Source organism: Cornus florida, unplaced genomic scaffold, assembly GCF_030987335.1.
Source record: "Cornus florida cultivar Cherokee Brave unplaced genomic scaffold, ASM3098733v1 CherokeeBrave_3.0.0_Hap2_Chr11, whole genome shotgun sequence".
NCBI lineage: Eukaryota > Viridiplantae > Streptophyta > Magnoliopsida > Cornales > Cornaceae > Cornus > Cornus florida.
The window spans coordinates 41,513,029-41,538,850 of NW_026775581.1; the positions used below are offsets into that span (position 1 = coordinate 41,513,029).

The 25,822-nt window shown below is 33.7% G+C and overlaps 1 protein-coding gene across 1 annotated transcript; it reads left to right on the plus strand.

Annotated features, from left to right (window-relative positions):
• Positions 1-19,554: 19,554 nt before the first annotated feature.
• Positions 19,555-25,074, plus strand: LOC132284219 (uncharacterized). Its single transcript, XM_059786303.1, has 3 exons — positions 19,555-20,186; positions 22,264-23,878; positions 24,582-25,074. The coding sequence occupies exons 1-3, from the start codon at positions 19,731-19,733 to the stop codon at positions 24,827-24,829; spliced, it is 2,319 nt and encodes a 772-aa protein (XP_059642286.1). The 5' UTR covers positions 19,555-19,730; the 3' UTR covers positions 24,830-25,074.
• Positions 25,075-25,822: the final 748 nt, after the last annotated feature.

The following is a 25,822-nucleotide window of genomic DNA, read 5'->3' on the forward strand; positions in this document are numbered from 1 at the left end:
CAGATGCTCGATCGATCAATTTGTCAAATGTGTATCCTAACTTGTTGCTGAGAAGATGAAGGTGATTGAGGAAATCGGCTTTGGGTAGTTGCTGAACTTGAAATGCTTGCGTCTGGATCGTAACCTTTTTCGTTATATATTTAGTAACTTCGACGACCACACTGGTCTTCTTAGAATTGGCTATAATGAATATATCTTTATATCGGCACATGATGTCAATTTTATCTTTGGCTTGCCTTGTGGGGAGACAGACGTGCCTGAAGGTTCTGATGTTGAAGCGGAATGGATAAATAAATGTGGATTTCATGATCCGTGAGGGATGCACCAAAGTGTTTTGCAAAACAAGGTTACACAACTTGATGTTGGGGACGATTTTAAACGAGCATTTGTTCTATTTGCATGTGAAACGGTCCTTAGGCCAAATGGTCGGAGTGATGGCCACCTAAGGGGGTTTAAATCTATGAACAATGTTGATTCAATTAAGACTTACAAATGTTGTGGTTATATTTATAAACATTTGGTTGAACCCCTGAAAAAGCTAGGAAAAGAAAGACAGAGTTGGGTAGGATGTTTAATTTTTCTGCAGGTGTAATCTTTTTTTACTAGATGTGTTACTTTTTAAAATACATAGTATATTGGATAAAGAAAAGCCTTTCCTCAAACCTCTATATCTCAGGCCAAGTGTATATATGTAATCTTTTTTTACTAGATGTGTTACTTTTTAAAATACATAGTATATTGGATAAAGAAAAGCCTTTCCTCAAACCTCTATATCTCAGGCCAAGTGTATATATGTTAATTATTTGATGTCATTGAATTCAGTTACTATATCTCATCCGAGTTGATGTGAAATGGCTTGGCAAAGGGGTTGCCCAATCTGTGAGTTTTTGGATAGATAAGAATGTAAAGAAACGCCTTCAATTGGAGGAAAAAATGGGAGGCTTTGGACATGATTAGGTAATTTAAATTTTTTTTGTACTTGTAGTTTTTAATTTTTAAGTAATTAAAGCATACACCCTTATAGCTGTATTCATTTATATAACCGAGGGTAAAACACTTGTGATAAACTCGTCCCACAACTAATTGTACAACTGGTCATGAAGTCCATATCACTAATTATTATTCGTCACCCTCACATTCTACATCTCGTATGTCATTTCCATCTGCTGATACAAGTTTGGACTCATAATACAAGGTAAATATACATTCCATTAATAAATGGATTATTTTTATTAAGTTTACATTACATTATGTTTGTTTTGTATATATTTTTTTTTATTGTCATAAGATCCCAACTTCTTAACCTATGATCTGATGTCTGTAGCACTGCTTTCAAGAATTGAAGATGCAACTTCAAATACTAACCAAATTTTCAGGAGACTTCAATCCATTAGGGAAAGGCGACGGGAGAAACGAAGGAAAGGTAGTGTGGAGGGTAACACTAGTTCAGCTCACAGAAGTAATGGAGAAGAAAGTGGTAAGCATTTGAATATGCATCCTCAAAGCAACTCGTCCAATCCCCATACGGTGGTCATGGAATAAGAGATGAAGGAATAAACATTGATGAAAATGACATTGTTGAATCTGACGATGAATGTGGAGTTAATGATAGATTGAACAATTCTGACCAAGTTCAAAAGTGCTTTAATAATGTAGAAAAATCAAATGTCGAAGCCAGTATCTCAAATACTGACCAATACATGGCTCATGCTGGGACGGGTAACAATGCAACAGGGGAGGGTGTTGAAGATGGCTTAAATGTTGTGCAAGAGGCACAAAAGGATATCAATTTCTTAAACATCCCTATAGGTATAATTCCTTAAATGCTCGACCATCTTTTCATTTATCCTACTATGATTACCTTAAATTAATAATTGATATTGGCTATACATAACAGAAGTTGATGATTATGTCCCCAAAGATACTGTTAGTGGTCGTCAACAAGGTAGGTCACAATATGCATGCTCCCCCTAGGACCAAACAGAGTTTAAGAAAAAAATTAGACTCAGTACTGATGACAAAATGTTGTTGAAATATGTCAAAGCCCCTGACCATGACAAAACATAAGTAATGGATAAAGTGGGCTATGACAGCTTCTAGGCATGCCCTTTTTTATGCTTGATCTTCTGTTCAATGTATCATAAATACTTAATTTTTTTCTATTATGTTAGTGAAACTTTGGTAAGTATTGATATTGTACAACTAAATCGGGCTGATGTTCTTACGATGTTCGGTGATGAATGGGTGGCAAATGTTGTGAGTGGATTACATGAAAATTAACCCCATTCATATTTTTAGTCTATGTTAAATTTGGTTTCTTTTTCTCCTTAACATATTATTTTCCTTTCTTATAGGTAATTGATTGTTTTTCGACGCTTCTAAACAAAAAATAGGATGAGAATAAAATGAAGTACTATTTTCCACCTTTGCGGTAAGTTGCATTAAGGATGAAATTGTGGAGTTTATAAGTAATAAGGAGGAGCGTAGGAAACGCTTGGTGAGCGCTTAGGACAAATACTGCAAAAAATTAAAAACAAAGACCAGCGACTTTCATAAATCTGAGTAAGTATGTAATTTTTCTTTAACAGTCCTTGTCTTCTGCCTATGGTTTCCGGTTGTGACAATCTTCCACTACTAATATGTTATTAATGTTTAACAATTCTATTTCCCTTCATAAGTCAGTAATCATTGGTTCTTGTTTGTCATTCACCGTCCGGATAAGCTTATTCATTATATATTTAGCAGCGGAATTAGTTTTAGGCACACAAATTATGGTTTATTGGTGGTATATAACTCTTCTATACTAAATCATTTCATTTTTGTTACTTTGATATGATCATATTGTTAGTAATTATGTTTTTGTATCACAGAAATATTTTCTTGACATTGCACTAGGAGAGAAATTGGATTTTTATGATATCATAAAGCATCAAGATTTACCCATGCAGCCTGACCCGTATGTTTGACTTTATAGTTTTGAATTCTCTTTGTTATTTAACTTATTACCTATATGTTTGACACAAACTTCCTCAATAGCTATCTTATATAATTTTTAACTATTGTTCAGACATTCATGTGGACTTTTTCTTATGAGGTTCTTAGAGTTATGGGATGGCAGAAGATTGTTGGGAAGCTTCAACGTTAGTACAGTGTCATTGTGAAATATTTTTCTATTTTACAGTTGTTTAAACAAAATATATATATTTTTTCCTAACAGTATTTTACTTCTATGTAATGGTACAAATGGACTCTACTGTGATCCATATAGAAATGGCACTGCAACTTTTGACCGATCCTTTGAATGAATGTAGGCAAGAGATTCTGAACAACAGCGCCAAACATGGGAGAAAAGTTAAATTTGCACCAAGTTGCAAGCTTTAATTTCAGGTGGTGATGAAGCTAGTTCTATGTTAAGGTTTAATTTTTGTCGATGGAATGCCTTTTGTCATGAAAGTTACAACATTTTATTTTTGTCCTACCTTGTAACTATGCAGACTTGTATAGAGCTGTTATGTGAATGTTTTGTACAGGTTAATTTTGTAAAAATTTGGGCTCTGTTTGGATTGTATAGGTTAGTTTTGTAAAAATTTGGGCTCTATTTTCATATGGTGAATCTTTTAAACTTGTTTTCATATCTCAACAGGTTTATTTGGTTGATTCTTTTAGGAAATCTAAGCTTATAAGAGCCTAAATTTTGTTGCTCCAATATGCTTTGTAAGTAAATGGCTGCACCCACTATGGTGTTTTTTAGTACTTGACAATTAATAATGACCTATCAAAATAAATAAATAAATACCTACTAATGAGGTCTGAAACAAACTCTATCCTCTGCCTATTTTTGAAGGCCCTTTAGGGCTTAAGGTTTATTCATCTGGATTTTACGCACCATGGGACTTGTTTACCTCATTAACATATATCCTTTAGCAAGTCTCTGATGTCTTAAATTCTTCTCCATTTTCAGAACTGAAAGCTTTCACGTAAGGGTTCTATAAAATTGATGTAATTGAATACACAAACTTAGGAAATTAATCTTTTTTGTTTGAAATTATTCTCCAGCTCCATTTGTTATAGCTTGATTAAAGTTAGGATGTTGTGGCAAAACCCTCTCATGGATTTTGATCTGTAGACCTTAAGCCACTTCTTCGCTACCAGGTTTCCTACACTTCAAACTAAGTAGGGTACTTGTATTCATTTTTACTTAGTGTGAAACTTCTCGATTGAAGTACCATTTTGACTAGCAGTTCTGAAAATTTACAGGTGTTTCTTATATAAGTCTTTAATTTACCAAAAAAAAAATCAACAAAAAGGAAGTATTTTAGAATACCTCTTTTTAGACCTTGCCACTCGCTCATACTGAGACTCGAACCCAGGCCAGAGTTAACATTTGACCAACACCTAAGCCAAGAGTCCATTGTTGGTCTCAGTGTTTGATTGGTAGAGTTATTATACTTTAAAGCAGCTTGGGTTATATTAAAATTTGTGAAGAAATATAATGAAACTTGTGCAAAAGTGTTAAAATTTGGGTGAAATTTTGGAAAAACATTTGCTATTATCCATTTAGAATTGTCGAGATCAATGATTTATCTCTTTGATCCAGGTAAGGATAAATATAATTTAGGATGGAGATTTGTCATGTGAAAATTATTTGAATAAAATTATAAGATGTCCTTAAAGATGCATGAGAAGACAAAATATAATAAATGTGTGAATTAACATACTAAAAATTGTGCTTCGGCTAATTCATATAGTTTTATATGTGATATTACTTATATAGTAGGATGTGAATACTTAGTTGAGGAGGTGAAGGGTAGTATTTTTTTTTTTGGTTTTTTATGCTTTCTTATATATATATATATATATATATATTATTTTTCTCTATTTTCACTTCAAATAAGAACATAACAGTATGGTGAATTTAGATAGTTTTATATGTGCTATTACTTAAATAGTAAGATGTGAATACTTAGTTGAAAGGGTGAAATTACTTAGTTTAAGTGTGAAGGTTGTGAGTGAAGAAATTACAATATGACTAAATGATGAATGATATATAACAGGAAGATCTTATATTCATTCATTAACTAAAAACTCAAAAAAACACATTTTCACATCACTATTTAAAAAATTACAATACAGATTAAGAACCCGAAGAGAAAAAAGGCAAAGGAACATATCATTCTAGCACAAGGATGAACTTCAACACTTTTTTTTTACTTCTTTTCCCAAGTCCGCTACCATATTCTCTAGCTCCAGTAACCTATGACCATTCACATTTGTAGGTGCTTCTGAAATTATTGTTGATGCTTTAGCTCGTCACAACTCTCTCACCTCTATTATAAGATCCCAAATTAATTTACGGTAGTACTCCCGCAACTCCTCATCGTTCCACCTTAAAAACCACATGAAACAGTTGTATAGTTTAGACAACCATAAAACCTTCTACCTAGATTTTTAGCTGTATTTGAAATTTTCAAAGGACTTCTAACTCCACAATGGCAATAATATTCATTCAAACCAACTCCATAGGGGTAAGAATGATTTCTTGAGGTTGAAGATGATTCCATGTGAGATTATTGAACACCTCTTTCCTAAACAGTGAAAGAGAGATGCACTGTCAGAAGTATTGAGAGAGAAGGTTAGAGAGGTCAAAGAAATATATAAAGAAAGAAAAAATATATAAAAATTTAAATATACTGTGGCCCGGGGTGAAAGATTTGTACTTATTACAGAATCCAGATTTATAGTGATTAGAAAATCCTTCGTAAATAGTGTGGCCATTATTTTTAGGCAAATACACAACTTTTCCTAACTAGTTTCGCCATTTCATTCAAGTATTATATATATGATATTTTGGATACTAAGACAGTCATATATATACATAATTGATTTGTACTCCTTACAGAATCCAGATTTGCAGTGATTAGAAAATCCTTCGTAAATAATATAGCCATTATTTTTAGGCAAATACACTACTTTTCCTAACTAGTTTCGCCATTTCATCCGAGTACTATATATATATATATATGATATTTTGGATACTAAGACAGTCATATATATATATATGATTGATTTGTACTCCTAAATTTGTAGTGATTACAAAATCCATCGTAAATAGTGTGGCCATTATTTTTACGTAAATATACAACTTTTCTAACTAGTTTCGCCATTTCATCCATATATATATATATATATATATATATATATACATATATGATATTTTGGATACTAAGACTACATGATATTTTGGATAGTAAGATTGTCATATATATACATGATTGATTTGTACTCGTTACAGAATCCAGATTTGTAATCATTAAAAAATCCTTCGTAAATAGTGTGACCATTATTTTTAGGCAAATACATAACTTTTCATAACTAGTTTTGCCTTTTCAACCAAATATCTATGTATATTCATGATATTTTGGATACTACGACTGTCATATATTTTTGATGTTATATATATTTATGGCCTGGGTTATTGAATAAGCTTAATGGAGGAGTTGTACGTAAACTTAGTCATATCAAACAAGCAGTTCATTTAATTATACATTTACAGCTAATACCTGTAACTTATTACATAATTTCGTGTTCAACTAATCCTAACCTACCACATTAATTGGCTATGCATATTGACTATATATGCAACATAACTTCTTCCCTTTCTGGATATACTGGTTAACCTTCCCCAAAAAGGTAACCGGCATACACAGAGCAAGTAGTCTAAAAATGAAAATAGAAAAACTCCCATCACCATTGCTCACTGAGGTGGTTAGTAGAGTAGCGACAAATAATTTTCGAGACATACTACAACTTCAACAATGGTAAGGATTTAATTGTAATAAGTGGTAGTTTTTTTTTTCATATAAAAGGTTATATGATAAGTGATAGGAATGTTAGAATTCATAATGATGTAACTAGATCTCCTTCCATTCTTTTGAAATGCATTGTTTGGGATGTTTTAGATATAACTAGGATTTCTCTTTTTTATGTTCTTAGGAGCTTAGTGTAGTTGCAGGTCTGTCTGCAATTCCTTTGCTGCCTTGGGTGGTTTCAGTGAGGGGTGTTACCTCACTTTCATTCTTTGTACTTTATTATTTTATGTTTATAATATTTTCTTCATTCATGAAAAAAAAAAAAAGTTAAAAGTGTTTAAATATGTGCAATTCTCATAAGCTAGTTATGGTGTGTTTGGAGCCACATATGTTACGACATCTCAATTTTAAATCCTTATACGAAATATTGACGGGGGGTACAAGTGATACTTACACGTCGCAACACGTGTTCATGCAAAAGTGTGTTGATAATGGCAATCTGGAGGCTATGTTTGTCTTTGGAGTGGTACGTTGCTTGCACTCACTTTACTGAATTGAGAAAGTAATTTAATCGGGTTTTATTTTAAATAACTTTATGTTGGATGTAGGAGCTATTTTTCTTGCATAAAATCGGGCAGATGGGGTAAGTATTCTAACTAAAAATGCATATCTTCAGCATATTGGTTGTAAGTTTGCTTTGGCCATTGCATTAATATATGGCAATGATGCTGATAATGTAAAATCCAACAACTTTCGAACATGAACACAGATATAACAAATAAAATGATCATAAAGCATCGGATGGAACAAATGATTTCAATAGCGAAGAGAGGGTGGTCAAATGGGTTACTTCTTAACATTCCCGCTTGTTGTGAGGAAAATTATGGACCACCGAACTATAAAGGTGGCATGGTTCATGTCAAATGGTGGATGGTCCGGCGAATAAATGATGAGAAAATAAAATGTAATCTTTGTCACTGCGATCTCCACGTATTGATGGTGTTTGGCATCATTGGAGAAATAGTCATCGTCAACTAATGGTAACTGTTGACGTCATTTTTCGTATGTAATGTGATATATGTAACGTAATGTATGTAATGTGATGTATGTAGTGTGATGTTGTATTTAACTTTTTGAAGTAACATAATGGAACTTTTGAGATGGACAGTTTAATTAGCACTGTCTAACATAAAATCGCCATATGCAAGAGGTAACTAAGCATCACCATCATTGGAGAAAATCGCCAGATGCCATTCACAGAACCATGTCACCTTAAAATTGATGGTTTCAACCTGTCCCAAATCACAAACAAAATGGACTAAATAACATATATACACACATATTTGAATTGACATAAATAGCCCTTAATTAAAATCATACAGCCAATATAATGCTTTCATTCATAGATTAGAAAAACCTACATATCTTCCTTACATAATCTAAATTTGTAGTGATTAGAAATGTAATGACCCGGTCATTTTCCATTTTTTCTTTTTTCCTCCATTTTTACGGATTAATTTTTTTTTGATGAAATTTCCCTTCGCGTAACCTCACTCTTTGTACTCAAAGTTGGTTTTTGACTTCACATACTTCCATTCTTGTTGGTTTCCTTGAAAGGCGTAACTTTACTTTTGGAGAAAAGCTCGCCGGTTGTTTCTTTTTCCCGCAAAGGCGTGGATGAAGAAATTCTTCAGAAACATTTTTGTTTCTTCGGGTATTTTTCATAAATATCTTTTGAAGATATTTTGGTTTAGGAGTTTCTAAGAAAATATCTTTTGGAAGATATTTTTATTTGGGATCATTTGTGCAGTTATCCTTTTGTGTAGGGGCCTTTGTGCAATTAATGAAAGTTAATTGCTAAGTGTCTCTTTGGGGCTTGAATTCTCGTACGGGATTCATTTTCACATTTCGTCGAGTTATGTACTCTTAGAATTTTCTTGCGGTCGAACCTTACAGTTTTCGGGTTTTCGGCCCCGGTTAGTGCCAAACTTGTTTGAGGCATATCTCTCTGCTTAGTTTTCGATATCGTTTCTTCCGTTGTTCATTTTTTCTCATTTTGGTTCTTTTTCGTTCACAGAGTTTCGCCGTTTGAGCGCGTCTGCTCAAATTCCACTTTTTCGGACCCAGCGGGACCCGTTCGAGGCAATTTTAGGGTTTTTCTATAATAAGGGGTCTCTAAAATGAAAAATCAGATTTTTCATCTCTTTCCCCTCTCTTGGCTGGTAGTAATGGAAGCACAAGGGGCTGCTACCTTCTTTCTCCTCCTTTAGACTCCTTCCCTTTAGTAAAAAGTGGTGATGCCTTAGTGTTTATTGTTCGCCTTGACGAGGCCTTCGATTCCAACCGATTGGAATCCCGTTTTAGCCATTTTTTGAGTTCAGGTTTGAAGCCAAGTTAGGATTTTGGTATGACTTCATTTGGGTTTAATGATCACCGTGTTGTCCCTGACAAAACTCCGAAGTTTCAAAGGATTTGGAGCGGTTTCATTTCGGTGGGGAATTTGAGATTTCATCTCAAGGTAAGGAAAGGGATGTCTTAGGTTCATATTAATGTTGTATTGATGTTTTGATAGCTTATACAACTTGTATGCATGCTTTAGTTCAAGTTCTAGAATTTAATTTAATTATTTTATATGTTTAAGATTTAATTCTCATGATGGTATACAACTTAGAATTAAATTGTGGCATGCTAGTAAATTAAGCCTTGGTATATTTGTTAGCATATATAAAATTGGGATTATTTAAATAAGAATTATAAATTTTATTTTATAAAAGTTTAATTCACGTAGTTGAAACAAGCATGAAATCAACTTGTAATGTGATATTAAAGTAGGCATTGGTGAGTTCTTTAACCTATGTTAATTTGAGGACATTTGGAGTTGTTTAAAAATCTAGAGAAAATTAATTAATTAGCTTAATTAATTTAATTTTAAGTGTTGTAGTCACTTAAATTGATATTGGGTATAATATATGTGAAGACCGTGCTATATCCTTTAACATATATTAATTTGAGTCTATTTGGAATTGATTTGAAATCTAGAGACTTTTCGTGTTAGGTTAATAACCTCTTGAAACTTAGTATGTTTAATTACCTTGTGAGCATATTACTAATTAGATGTAGAATTAGTATTTGTGGCCTCTTAAAATGGTAATTGGACTTAGCATGATATAGAATACCATTGACTTGCATAACTTGTTCAAATATATCTTGTGTAGGTATATAGTTTGTTAGAATATTACAATTATTTACCTTGAAAGCTAGTTACTAAATTGAAGCTTATTTAGTGCTTGTGGCTCAGGATGGTAATGTGGCTCAATTGTTGTAAAATATTCTTACTTTGTGTATAAATTGCATATTGAGGACATAACATGTCATATGCTATTTAGACTTGAATTTTATGACATGATTTGTGTGGATTCAACCTTACTTGTGCATGGAATGTGGTGGCTTGCATTTGGATTGGTATAAGTTTCGAACTTGTTGATTTTGGAAAGCTTGTGAGGACTTAATTTATGTGATGGCTAGGGTTTGGCTCTAGTACGGAGACAATAGTCTTCGAAGTCATAAGTGCGCACTAAGTAGTACCTTGTGGGTCATAATTACTCGGAATAACTTATACATGTGCACACTAGGTAGTGTCTTGTGGGTCGTAATTACCCGAAAACACTTGCTTAGTCTAGCGATCGCATGTCCTAGTCTTTCCACTATTTGTTTATGCATTTAATTTCAAGTTGTTAATTATGGATTACTTATAGCTTGAGAATTAATGCTTGCTTTGGGTATTTGAATCCTATTTAGTATACTTGAACTTGTATACTTACTTCACTTGTTTCGATTTCATTTATTATACCTGTGCCGTGTATACTTATCTTATGCACAATCCCATTTAATATAGTATACTTGTGTTGTGTATTTGATTTACAAGATTTCCACATTAAATATATACTTATGTAAATATGCTTAGACATTGCATGACTTGTCTTAATATGGTTTAGTATACTTGGAAATGTATGATTATATGTCGTATAACATGTTTTAACATTGTTTAGTATACTTGAGCATATATACTTGTATGCCGTAGTTCATTTCAATTACATGAGTAGTTTGAGATAATCCCTTAGTCTCACTTTTAACATAGACGTTAGGTGTCATGATCCCTTGAATTGTTTCACGTTAATGTGAAAATCTTATAAGAAGTTAAATCGATGCATGCTCATTCCCTACAAGTAACTTGTTTACTCACCCCAAAGTTATCAGGTTGGTTTCAGGTACGGATGCCTTGATTTGGGATGCACAACATCCCTAGGTCGTTTCGGTGGATTGAAGTTCTTTTAAGTGTATTCATGTTCACATACAAGTGTTAGCATGTTTGATTTTTACTTTTACTGTTGTAATGCATAGTTAGGTCAAAAATGTTATTTTTGTCTTGAAACTTGTAATATGTGCCTAAACTCACTTTTTTACACTTATTTCATGTATATGATATGTGGCCATGGAGCCAACTTCTTTTGAAATCCATGTATATTGAAAAATGTAGAATTTTGCCTTTAATGAGAAAAGTATGAAAACTAAAGTTTTAGCATGTCATTTTTGCACCGATACGTGCATTGCATGTGAAATTCATCATTTGACATTCATTTACCATGTATGAAGTGTGGCTAAGGGCCAAACACTATTTTGTTTTAGGTTTTAGGTTTTTGTTTCATATATTGCATTTTTGGGCTAAAATAGGAAGATCCGAGCCTTTAAGGGTTCATTTCCAAATCGGATGGTGCAATGTGTGCACGAGCACCTCCATTAGCACTCATATATTATGCATGAAGTGTGGCCAAGGGCCAAACGGTCTTTTGATAGCGTTAAAGTCCGGTTCATGCATTGTTTGTCTTTAAAAGGCAAATTTTTCGCATTTGAGGTTTGATAGGTCATATTTTGCATCGGCGGTATTTTTAAGCCATGGATCATTGTAGCATGTCTAATAGGTAAGTTATGTCTGCGTGCATGATCGTTTCCGGGCAAAACCCTTTCCTTAGTTATTTGAGCCTCCTATGGGTTCATTTTGCACTATTCATGCCAAAAACTATGCATAGGGGCATTTTTGGATTTTCATATGAAAAATAAAGTTTTCTTTTGGCATGGTTGCCTAGAAAATATGATTTTGGGAGGGGTTTCTTCTTTGTATTTTTTTCAAAAAGGCCTAGAAAGTCCTCAAAATTGCATTTAAAGTCCAAAAATCTGTTATGCTTGTCTACGGGACGAGCGCTCGTCCATAGGGGACGAGCGCTCGTAGTTAAAGTAGTGGGTACTGCCCTGGGTATGCCCATTTACGAGCGCTCATCGCACTTGGATGAGCGCTCGTTCGTCTGTGTGTGTGTGTGAATGTGTGTGTCTTGGTTCAGAACTGCACCTCCGACTTCGGGTCATTGTATCTTCTTCGTTTTAACTCCGAATTGGTATGTTCTTAAGTCTAAAATGACCGTGTCAAAATAAGATTTCCAATGGTACCAATTGCAGTTTCAGATTCCATTTGTAGCTTAAGATATTAAAGTTTTAGTAAGGTAATGTCAGTTTTTGGTTCGAACCGGGATAGAGTTTTCCTTCATTCGACTTCAAGACTTGATATCTTTGCCGTCCGGACTCCGAATCAAGTGATTCTTGAGTCTATCTTTGTTAATTTTTTTTTTCTTTCCAATGATGTGCACGGTGGCACCCATTTCAGTTTAGAATAACCATTTTGCCCTTGGTCCATTCCTTGGAGGGTTTTGAAACCCTAACTCCGATCTTGCTTTCGCTGAGTCACGGGACTTCTCGGAAGGTCATTCTTGTGTCTTAGGGATGACGTACATCTCTATAGACTTGTTCATATTTAACTTCCGCATTTTGGATCCGTTTCAAGTCATCACAGGACACACTGGGTTTGTAAAATCCAGGGTCGTCACAAGAAATTCCTTCGTAAATAGTGTGTCCATTATTTTTAGGCAAATACACAACTTTTCCTAACTAGTTTCGCCATTACAGAATCCAGATTACATATACACAGTTTTTAGGCAAGTACTCCTTACAGAATCCAAATTACATATATATATAACCCACACCCAACAGGTTGTCAATACATTTACATAAAAGGGGATATATTTTTTATACCAACAACAAGGTTCATTCATCCACCATACCATACCTATACATCATCATAAATACAGTCAAGCCATCAACAAAGTGACTATTGTCATCCATTTCATATTACATATATTCAAAACCCAAAAAACAAAAGTAAACACATTATCCATACATTTACAAAAAAGGGGATATATTTTTTATACCAACAATAGAGTTCATCCAATCACCATAGCATACCTATACGTCATCATAAATAAAGTCAACCCATCAACAGAGTCACCATTATCATCCATTTTATATTCCAAAAAACAAAAGTGAACAGGTTATCCATACATTTACACAAAAGGGGATATATTTTTTATACTAACAACAAAGTTCATCCATCCACCATAGCATACCTATACACCATCACAAATAAAGTCAAGCCATCAATTTCTCATCATCATACAACTAACAATAGTGTGATCAACTTCGACATATATGACAAACAAAATAAATACAAAATTAATTATTGTTAAGAATTTCTTAACTTAGAACAACTATTGTCGAGCTCGAGGATTGATCTTGGATGTTGTCTCCTTGGACATTGGTGTCGAATTACGTTGACCACTTATGTGATCAACATTCTTAGAATGGATTATACAAAAACAATGTTTGTACATACGTTAATTAATGCAAAGTTGAAACATACGTGTTTAGAATATATCGCGCAAGCATAAATTTTATAGGAGATAAATTTATAAGGTAATCTAAGAATCGGCATTCATGATACGAAACAAATGGAGTCCCCTGCTAATATATTGTCAATGTTCATTAGCCGGTGGATTTCAAAAGTATGAAATAATGTTAAACTTAATTTTTATATAGCTAGTTCAGAATAAAAGTTTGTTTATACCTGTTCAATTGATGGAATCCTGGGATGACTGAAGTCAGTGGTAGGATAGTATGTCGTTTGGTTCATATTTGTTTCCAAATGTAAACGTTCACATGGGTGACGATCTTCGCAAATCCAAGTGGCGTCACTAGGAATGTCATAACCCTTATTTCAATATAAACATTCTTAGTTAAGAGATTATCGTACTAAAAATTATAATAATATATAATAAAAAATAAAAAAAAATTAATGTTTTGATTTAACAAAAGGAGAAAACTCACATTCACACGTACATATGTAATAGGAGGCACGGTACCACTGCCACCTACCCCTGCACCAACACTATTGTTGCCATTTGATTTCTACAAAATAATAGATTTATTCATTGTAAAAAAAAATTAAGACATTGCCAATATCAAAATGTTAATCACATATACTGAAAAATTAATTATCAAATAATAATAAATAAAATAAATTAACCTTCCATCTCGCATAGTTTTTTTTTTTCTCTGCATGAATTCTTCAAACTTATTCTTCTTCCTGTGCCTTGGTCCCTTACCACCTGTTTCTTTATTCTTTATACCCTTGGCATTACGTCCGGTCGCGGCTTGCCCAATGATAGTTTCATTATGTTCATGATTATTATTTCTTTCAGTTGAAAAAGCTTAATTGGTTGCCTCTTATTCATCATCGGAACATTGTCCTTCAATATGAATGTGTTTCCTTTTCCATTTATCCCCTTTAGCATCAAATTATTGAATACCACTTCTTTCTCGGATGCAAATGAGCTGATTTCTGTAAAAAAAAAATGACATAACATCCTATACCTTTTACGTACTTCAAGTTTAGGATCAGCAATAACTTCACATTCACGGATGTCTTGTACGCTGCTATCCCCAGCTTTTCTCGTCCACTTTTTTAGTATATACATAGAAGGTAATTCTTTCAAATAATGAGTGTCGTCTTTCAGTACTTTAAGCACATGGCTGCATAAAATACCCTCAATTGCATATTTCCCACATTAACAACTTAGAAAGCCATCATCCCACCTTGTCATAGTCTGATCCATATTGCCATCATGAACAAATACTCTAGAAACATGTAATCCATTTTCATCTAAAGTTGTTCCTTCCACGGTAGTAACCACACAAGCTTCTATGAATTGGTCCTGAAAAAGTTAAAAAATCTTTAACGTGTACATATTGCCCACTTACTTTAGAATTGGACAATTTTGTTTAAGTCTAGGTAACTTACTTAGTAAACTATACTCAGCTTAATATTCCTTGTAGCGTTTATCCGACAATAGACTGTCAAGGTGCATGAAGAAATCCGGAATACTCATTTTCCTGGTTAAGTACTCTTTCAAGCAGCTATTTAGACTTTCACTCAACTGCAACGTCTGCATTCCAGCAGTGAACCAATGTTTAATAAATGGATAGCCTCATTTTTCTCTCAAACCAAACAAATTGTTCAATCATGTGTTACCAACAACATTATAGTCCCTTAACATTACATCCCATTATATACAAAAATCATCCTCATCATCATAACAGTACATGAATTGACTCAGCACACTTTTAATCCCTTCATCATTCCTAAAAATGATGCCTACATGCTTCTGTGCATTTGCCATAATGTGCGACGTGCAAAGTAGATGTCTCGTCCTCCGCATAACTTGTGCCAACGCCTTTGCCATTGCACCATCTTGGTCAGTAAGAATCGTTTATGGAGCTTTACCTAACATCACATTCAAGAATATATCAAAAAGGCATGTAAATGAATAGGCAATCTTATCATACATCATTACTAATATTTTCAAATTATTAAAAAATTTAAAGGCAAGAATAAAATAATATAATACATATATTATATGAAACTTTCATTAAAAATTATGCCCTAATAAAATATCTCCATTTCAAAAAGTAATTCACATAAAAAGGGCAAAAAAAAATGGCTATGTTCAATTATTAATGGCTTAAAACATATGTATATATTGGATGAACAAAATCATTGTAAGAAGGTAAAAAAAATATTACATTTATAGCTTTTACCTGATATTGCATTCAAGAATGAATCAAACAGCTACGCAAATGAATTGGCAGTCTCGTTATACATCAATGCTAGTCCAAAGTCAGCAGTCTCCCGATGATGAGTTAGACAAAGAAAAGCCGCAAAAGGACGGTTGCTTTGGACGAACTTGTATGTCGTGTTGAATGTGATGACATTTCCAAAAATGCCCATAATCGATTATCATTCTCGAATTTGCCCAGAAGATATTAGTTATCATTTCATCGCTATCCAACTGCACGGTGTGGAAAAATGAAGGATTCTCACAAGATTGAATTTTGAAATAATTCATTAGCCACATCTTCTCTCCGTATTCTAACTCACTTTGTCTTCTGGTCCTTAGAAAAAAAAATTGATCATCTTTGGTGTAGCCAATTGATTGCCTCCCACCAGCCTGCTTGCTCATTAACTCAAATGCATTACCGAGCGGAACTCCAGATTGGCAGGCTAATTCCACATCAATTGCTTAGGCAACACTTATTCTTCGTTGTGATGTCATCATATGTGTGCATTCTTCAATTATCATAGGATGATAATGAGATTCTACAAAATTATATACAACATATTTTCCCTTCTTGCGGGTCATATCTAATTTGCATCAGTGCACCACAACCGGTTCGAGTTTCAGCCTTGGGCTTTCTTGTATGGATATCCCTCTTGTCCTTCACCCTAAAACCTTATTTGGAACACATAAACTTACTTATTGTAATATTTCCTATCTTACGGCTTTTATTTGCACAATTCTTACGAATACTGAATCCAACTTTCCCCCATAAGCATTGTAAAAGTCGTATGTTTGATCCTCAGTGTCAAACTGCATGTTCAATTTTGGTGTGAATTCTATCTCAATGGAATTGACAACTTCTGGTGCTAAGTTTTCGGTAATATTGATTTCGACAACGATTGGAACGCTCATTCTCACATCATTAGTGCGTAAGTCGTCTTCCAGTTGGATAACTTAAGTATGAATGCTACAAGAAGCAAAAGGTCCATCAGAAGGTTAAAGTCAGTTGATATAACTTGTGACAACAAAAAAAAAAATACTAAATATTGACCGAAATAATGAAAAGGGCCAAAAAATAAGAGTACCTAACAAAAAATAGAGTATCCAAAAAAAATTTTAACTACCATGGTTGAAGTCATATGGTGTAACTTTGAAAATAAATTTACAAACTTTGATATTATTTGCCACTTGCTCACTCACCACTTTCACCCTCAAAATAATGTATCCACATAGTGCCGAATAAAAAATGTCACTCATAAATATAAGTCAATTGAACATATTATTATGTTGTTATTTCAAAACTGGCCTGAGAAAATGTGTAATTGCCACATACATTTAATACAAAAAAAATTTGATAACACATTGGTACCTAATGAAGCCAACTCAATTCAAAAAATCAATTATAGAAGATTTTAGATTCACTACAATGCTTATTGAAAATTATAGAAGAAAATCCTACAATTATCCAAGATTTCAGATTCACTAGAATGCTTAATCAATGTCAATTTCAAGTTAAAAATATCATAATTTACAATAACATATGACAAATAACAAATGAAAGAATCACAAATTTTTACATTTATGTGTGAAATTAGTTAGTCAGCACTGTGTGAATACCTTATTTTGATGATGAAGGTGATCTGTGTGCCAATTTATTAAACTTCGCAATGTTTTTTTCACATAAATATCAAATAATAACATGTGAAATGTGTAATTGCCACATATATTTAATACCAAAATTTTTGGATAACACATTGGTACCTAATGAAACCAACTCAGTTCAAAAAATCAATTATGGAAGATTTTAGATTCACTAGAATGCTTATTGAAGATTATAGAAGAACGCCCTACAATTATCCAAGATTTCTGATTCACTAGAATGCTTAACTAATGTCAATTTCAAATAAAAGATATCATAATTTACACTAACAGATGACAAATGAAAGAATCATAAATTCTTACATTTATGAGTGATATTAGTTAGTTAGCACTGTGTGAATACCTTATTTTTATGGTGAAGATGATCAGTGTGCCAATTTATTAAATTTCGCAATATTTTTTTCTCATAAATATCAAATAATAACCTATGAAATGTGTAATTGCCGCATACATTTAATACCAAATTTTTTTGATAACACATTGGTACCTAATGAAACCAACTCAGTTCAAAAAATCAATTATGGAAGATTTTAGATTCATTACAATGCTTATTGAAGATCATAAAATAAAACCCTACAATTATCCAAGATTTCAAATTCACTAGAATGCTTAACCGATGTCAATTTCAAATAAAAAATATCATAATTTATACTAACAGATGACAAATGAAAGAATCATAAATTCAGTTCTAAATCTACAATGTTCAATTCAAAACAAAATTGTCACTATATTTTGAACAATAAATGAACGATACTATTAAATGCATAATATTAATAACATGTATTAAGACTTACCAACCATCAAGCATTAATTAGGTCAATTGTAGATAACAGCTAAGGTCTATTGTAGATTTGTTTAACAGGCTAGGTCCATTGTAGATTTCTTTTCCGTAGATGAAAAGGAGATTCTTATTGAAGAAATCACCAATTTATGGAAGGAAATCAGTGCAATATGGGTTTTGATTCAAAAAAGTAAAAAATAAAGGAGAAGGGAGGAATTAGGGTTTTAATAAAAAAGGAATTCAAAAACAATATATTTTTTATGGAACAAGGAGAGACGAATTAGAGTTTAGATTAAGACATTAAAAAGAAATAATGGAACAAAACGTAAAGGAAATGAGAGAAATAAGAAAACCAAAAGGCAAGAAAGGGAAAGTGAAGAAGCGGGGGCACCAAAATATAATAAAAAATTAAAAATTAAGGAGGAGGGATGAATTAGGGCTTTGAATAAAAAGGAATTCAAAAGCAATATGTTTTTTATAGAACAAGGAGAGACGAATTAGGGTTTGAATTAAAGAAATTGAAAAGAAATAATGGAACAAAACGAAAAGGAAATGAGAGAAATAAGAAAACCAAAAGGGAAGAAAGGGAAAGTGAAGAAGCTGTTGCGCCAAAATATGTGTTTTTTAACTTTCCTTTTTTGATTTTTCGATTTTTCTTTCTTTTTTGTTTTTTCTTTTTGATTTACGGTTAGCATTTTAATGTTAAGTTTACTGTGACGTTAGTTTACTTTTTTTGTTGTGCCAAACCAAACACGACAGTGCAGTGCATGAGACCGCAGGATTAGAGACCGCAGAAAATTTGCGCCCATTTTTACATGATTGTTATAAGTAGTTTACTTCAAATTGTATTTCAATAAAAACAAAAATTGGCCGTTCCTCGTAGTCAATCATTAGGTAACAGATACATTAGTTACAAGGCTCTTTAAATTAGCACCTTCTCCTAAAGAGCACCTTCTCCAACCTAACAAAGGATGTGAGCTAATCTAATAGAATAAAAAAAAAAAAAAATAGCAATAATAACTCAATTGTATAGGTTTTTGTTTTTTTTATGCTTATATTACTTTATATTGAACTTGTAAAAATTGTTTTTAAGGTAAAATTATTTTCTTTTCATTGTTATTCAGACTAATAATACAATATTTTTTCACAATTTTATTAAAATAAGTTTTACTAACTAAATACATAATAAAAATAATTTTTTTTTTTTTTTTTCTCCATTCGCTCTACTTTCCGTTTTTTGTTTACCATTAAATTCCGGCTAACTAAACCAACAGAATCCTAGTAGTATTTTAATTAGGATTCAATTCCTTTTTCAATTCTATTTGCAAATCCAATATTACCAAACAAAGCAGTAGTTTTTCAATAAAGTGTAGGACCACAGCTCGATCTGCAATTACCACAAAACCTGTGATTTCTCCAGCCATGGCGAGTGACTCAGATACCTCAGGGTCGTCCCACAAGCATGCCGCCATAACCCTGGACGAACCGGAGATGTCTCCCAGCAAACGCCTCAAAACCCTAAGCTCACCTTCCTCCTCGTTCTCCAAAGGAAAAGACACAAGAATTGATGAATCAACGGTTGATGATTCGGAAACGCACACTTGTGAAATATGTTTGATGGACAAAAGAATTGATGAATCAACGGTTGATGATTCGGAAAGGGACTGCTGTGGAATATGTTTGATGGAAGATGGGAATGCTATCAGAGGGTGTATCGATGGCTGCGACCACTACTTCTGCTTCGTCTGCATCATGGAATGGTCAAAGGTCGAGTCTCGTTGCCCCCTGTGTAAGCGCAGGTTCACCACTATTCGTCGTCCGCCAAAGGATGGATTGTTTCTCACCGAGCGCCTTGTTAACGTTCCAGTTCGTGATCAGGTCAGGAATTTCTCAACACTATACATACATACATATATATATATATATATATATAGTCTGATTGTGAAGATTTGTAGTGGGTTTGTTTTGGTTTTTGGAATTGACTTGGTTGAAGTTGAGTGTGAGTTTATTTTAGGCTTAAACCAATTTTCATGTTTTGAGAATGGGCCTGGACTTTTTTGGCAATTTAGTAATCACTTAAAAAATACAAATTAAGAAAAACTATAAAAAATAAAAAATACCCACTGGTTATTCCTCTGTCTCTCAGTATTAGAGAGAGAGGCTTTAGAGGTTTATGTGTTCCATAGTAAAAATCTAATCTTTGGTTGTAAATATATTGACTCGAAGACATTTTGTTCTACTTACAACCTAGTTTTACCTAGGAATTTGCCAATACAATCCTCAATATTCAAACAAAGCAAACATATTTTACCACATTCCTTCATATTTCTCTCCAAATACTTTATATTTGAAGGATTTCACATTCAATGACAGCCAATTTTTTCCTAAAACAATTATTTTTAAATTTTATTTTTCTTGTTGCCTTTGTAGACTCGGACAAAATCTCACATCTAGCCCTTTTCACAATTTTTATATTTTTTTATTTGATTGCCAGCTAATTTATGTCATTCTTCTTATTTTTGTTTTCCTGCTCCTTTTCTTAATTTGTTTACTTTGGTCTTTTGCCTTTATGTTAATTATCCAATTTTTGTGAATATTAGTTAAAAATCGGAATTCACAAATTTTAATCTAAACCATGATGGTGACCATTATGGTGATCAAATGTGATAATCAAGTGAACATTGTTGAGTTAATCACAAACTTTTAATTTCTTCAAGAATGTTTTTATTTTTCCATTTTTACTATCTATGTGTCTTTGTATTCTAGCTTTTGGTCTCATATTACCATACTAAAAAATAAAAATAACAATAAAAAAAAGTCATTCATGAACGTATACCAATCAAATAAATAAATCAAGTAATAAAAAGGAAACAGACCAAAAAACAGTGTAATCTAGGATCAATGTACAATCCATGAAAATCAATTCCTAGATTATTACAAGATGGGAGTTTTTGAAATACTCATTGTTCTGCTCTTGTTAAGATTTAAGAATAAGCTTTTTACTTTTATATGAAGATTTGGCTTGATTTGGTTCATTTGAAGTCTATTTAAGTTTGCCTTGGTCATCCTCTACCTTGTTGCAGGTTACTTAATTCCCAGCACTCTCTATCTCTCTCTCTCTCCTGCTAAAAGTTTGGGATGGAAGAATGAGAGTGGCTTTGTGCAACATGAAACAAATTATAAGTTGTTAGACATGTTTATAATTTAACTAAGACTTCTTTTAAGTTGGTATTTGCTTGAAAGATAATGTGAGGGAAAACTTTGTTGGTTGCTGTAAAATCATCAAATTCATACAATTTGAGTGCATGTGATTAGGGTGAAGCCCAAGCTTTGCTCAGCTTTAAGTTTCTTAGCTCAAACCTTGTAGAAATCTAAGAACTCCATTACAACCCCTTTTGATCTTCGGATTTAGTTGAAATCAGCAAGTACGAGTTGCTATCCTTGTTCTCATTTTTGTGTTCTATTATTAATAGGTATGAAACCTAAATTCGACTATATATGTGGAAAATTTTCTCCCCTGGATGATTAACTTGTTGCACACTTGTAGAGACAACTCGTGTCTACCCATTTCGGGGCTGGTTGGACACTATTATATTATTTATTAAAGTTTGCATGTAATGCAAGTACATTATGCCTTCCATTGTCAAATCTATTACCAAGTAAATATTTTATTCATTAATTTCTCTAAGATTCTCTTTTTAACTCCCAGTCAAGAGCGCACGCGCACAACTGATATGTGCACTTGTAGATATATATGATATTGTGGATTTGCAAGATTACACATATTGGCTTGGCCCAATGTCTAAATCTAAGAGAGTTGCTGTGCCATCTGTGACAATTCGTATTACTTTGGACTGTCAATCTAGTCCTTGTCCGCAAACTGTAGCTTAAACTGGAAGCCTTATTATCTACTGATTGTTACATGTTTTATTTTGACGTATCCTTGCCCTTGCAGGTGTGCCATAGGGAAATAGAGACTCCTCATCCATATTCGGAAGTGCAATGTGGTGTGTGCCGTAGTAGGATAGATGAAAGCCGTCTACTACTTTGTGATCTTTGTGACTCTGCCTATCATACTTACTGTGTTGGTCTGGGTGCCACTGGACCTGTAGGTGATTGGTTTTGCCAGGACTGTACCGTTTCTGTGGTTGAATATACCAAAATCGAAATAGATACCGGTTGTGCCAGTCAAACCAGTGGTAACGTTCATGAAGTGCCACCAGCTGGGGCTTCTGTTTCTGTCTTTGATATTGTAGCGGAACCCGGTATCAGAGAGGTTCAGAGACCCCATACTACAGATTCTCTGCGTACAAGTGGGTTGTCATCTGGTATTGCTCCTGACAGAGGAATGAGTGTTGCAGATAACGCGTCTGAGGGGGATTCAACAACTCCTGCTGTTGCATCTAATGCGTCTGAGGGGAATTCAAGAACTCCTGCTGTTGCATCTAACACGTCCGAGGGGGATTCAAGAACTCCTGCTGTTGCATCTAACGCGTCTGAGAGGTATTCAAGGACTCCTGCTGTTGCATCTAACGCGTCCGAGGGGGATTCAAGAACTCCTGCTGTTGCATCTAACGCGTCTGAGAGGGATTCAAGAACTCCTGCTGTTGCATCTAACGCGTCCGAGGGGGATTCAAGAACTCCTGCTGTTGCATCTAACGCGACTGCCTTGGCTGCGAGAACGTTGCAGCGTTATCGCAACGTGCATCATAGCATACGAGCATTACGTGAAAATTGGAACGGCTTCCGAAATGGGGCCTTGAGCTTCTGTTACAGTTGCACTAATCATGACAAATTAAGTCAACCTAATTGCAGTTCTTGCAAGGGTCAGCAATTGACAGCTCATAATGATGCTTCCTGTAATATTTCGCAGAATAGAGGCTCATACGATATAGAAAAAGCATGGAAAATGATGGATGCTGCAAAGTCAATAGAAAAGGGGCGTGGAAGGGCCAGCTTCATGCATCAGGCTTCAAAACATCATTCAAGCAAAGTAAATGTTCCAAAAGGAAAAGCTAACGTGAATCCATGTCTTCTCATGGCGAATGGGAAACGACCTGTGGCTACGAATCTTAAAATCAATGGATATAAAAACCATTACCAGTATAATTCTCTGGAAAAGGTAAACGATTTGCATAAATCTCCGATGTTTGAAAAACAAAAGCAGAGGACTGTTACTATGGTGACAAATTTAAAATTCGGTGCGGGTTTTCCATCTAATTCACAAGTGTATGAATTGCCGTCTGCTAGGATGGCCCAGACTTCAGCTCAATTTGACATTTGCTATGGAAATGGCGGGAAACAATCACAGGAGTATTCACTTGGAGCCTCATCGGATGTTCTTAAAAAGCATAATGGATCTGCCGTTGGGTCAGTGCAGATAGCTTCAAATTTTACTTGTGGTACATCGGATGCCTCTTCCTCCTGCAAGATAGAAACTCCTGAAGGTAAATCTAAGACAGAACGACAAAGTGCCAAAAGCCAGGCTAAAAGAGATGACAATGTGAAGACTGAGATTCAATCTCTTGTCAAGCTCAATCTAAAGCTTCTGAGTGGAGATAAAAAGTTAGGTATGCACATTTTGTTTGAGCTTGTGTCTTTCATAAATAGTCTCTGTGAAGTGATTACCACTACAATTCTTAGGTTATGGGAACATGGTAAAGGAAAGGTTCTAGCTTCCTTATGTTTTTATAGGCAATTATGATTTCCCCGAAGTGTATACTTCAAATTTTTTTTTTTATTGGTTTGAGTTCAACGACCCAAATCTGCTTCTTTAGGACTTTGCGAATCCGAGTGAAGGTCCCTGCAATGGTGAGATAAGTATAGAAATCCTGGGCAATTTACCATTTATCATAAATGATTTATGGAAATGGGATACGCTAACATTTAAAGATTCTGAGTGCTGGCAAGTAAACTTCATATTCGGTAGCATAAATAAATAATAGTAAATAAATTTGATAATTATATCCTTGATCATTTTTGTTGAATTATGAAAAGAAAAACAAAATTTGAATGTTAATATTGTCATAATCTGCATAATGCGACATATGAACACCTGGAAATCATATCCTGGATCTTGTCCACCCCAAGAAAGAAAATATGGTGAAATTTAATGTCATGGATAACATTCTAGTTTTATTTAGATCTGCAGAAACTGTAGATGGCCCCGTTTGAGATGCCCCTTTAATTATTATGATTGGCTTGAAGCTGTTTTACTTCAATTTATCGTGTGGGAATGCTGAATAACGAAAATTCATTGATTTTTCTCTGCAGAAGTGAATGCATTCAAGGAAGTCGCGAGGCTTGCCACCCATTCCATCTTGGCCGCATGTGGTTTGGAGCGCCCAAAGCCTGGTGTCCGCTCTTTCCCGAGTTCCGTATGCTGCCATGACAAACAAGATCAGCAGCTTCGAATGTCCACTTTAATGCCTAGTTCTTGCAGAGAATGCTTTTATGTCTTCGTAAAGAATGTTGTCAAAACCATGATGTTTGAGAAAGTGAGTGGCATTCAAATGGCGTAATGCGGCCTTTGTGTTTAGGGTTTTTGCTGCAGAGATGCAACGAGGCAATTCATGTATGCAAAATTGCGTAAGGTGTTGTGAGTTACTTTTTCTTATTGTTCTTGTGCAATTCCTGATCAGTTCAATTTGCATGAAATGTCTGAAAGCGCCTATCTCACATCCCGAAGAAACACTTTCACACTTTCTTGTAATGATGTTACAGTCATCGGTGTCTAGTTAGTTAAATAAAAGTACTCTCACTTTAATGGATCGCTACAATTTTTTAGGTGGCCTAGGTCCGAGCTCAGCAGGATTCGGCTTGTCAATGGGCCAGGCTTAGAAGATTACCAGCTCTGAGGCTGGATTTTAGCTGCAGGAATTTGCTAATTTTCGGCCATTTTGTGTAGGCTTTATATGGTTTTGGAATAAAGTTATTTTAGTTTAGACAAAAAAAAAAAATTTGGATATTGTTGTTATTATATTCAAAAGTATGATGGGAAAAAAAAAAAAAAAAACAATAATTTATTACAATTCTCTTACCGATATAAAGCCATTTTGGCGCGGTTGTTATAATAGAAAAAATGTTACATAAAAAATATGTTAGGTTTTTGATGATATATTATATAAGTATTTTTATAATTAAATTATTTAAAATTTGTTCCGTAACAATATTTTTGAAAATACTTGTATTGTATTGTTAATTTTATAATAATATCTTTTAATATAATATTATAATATTTAATAATAGCAACTTTATTAAAGAAGAGCATATAGTTATTTAAAATATAGAACATTTATTCATAATATTATTTAAAAAGTTTTAGGCCCAGTTCGGGGCAGCTTTCACTTTCTAAAATTCCTTCCACTGAATCGGCTTTGAAGAATGCATTTTGATAAAATGAATTTAAAACAAAAAAGTTGTTTGATGGGTAAATTTTTTGAAGCTCTTTTAACTATTAACATAATTTAACTTGACAATTATATCTTTAATAAACCATAAATAATAGTAAAGAG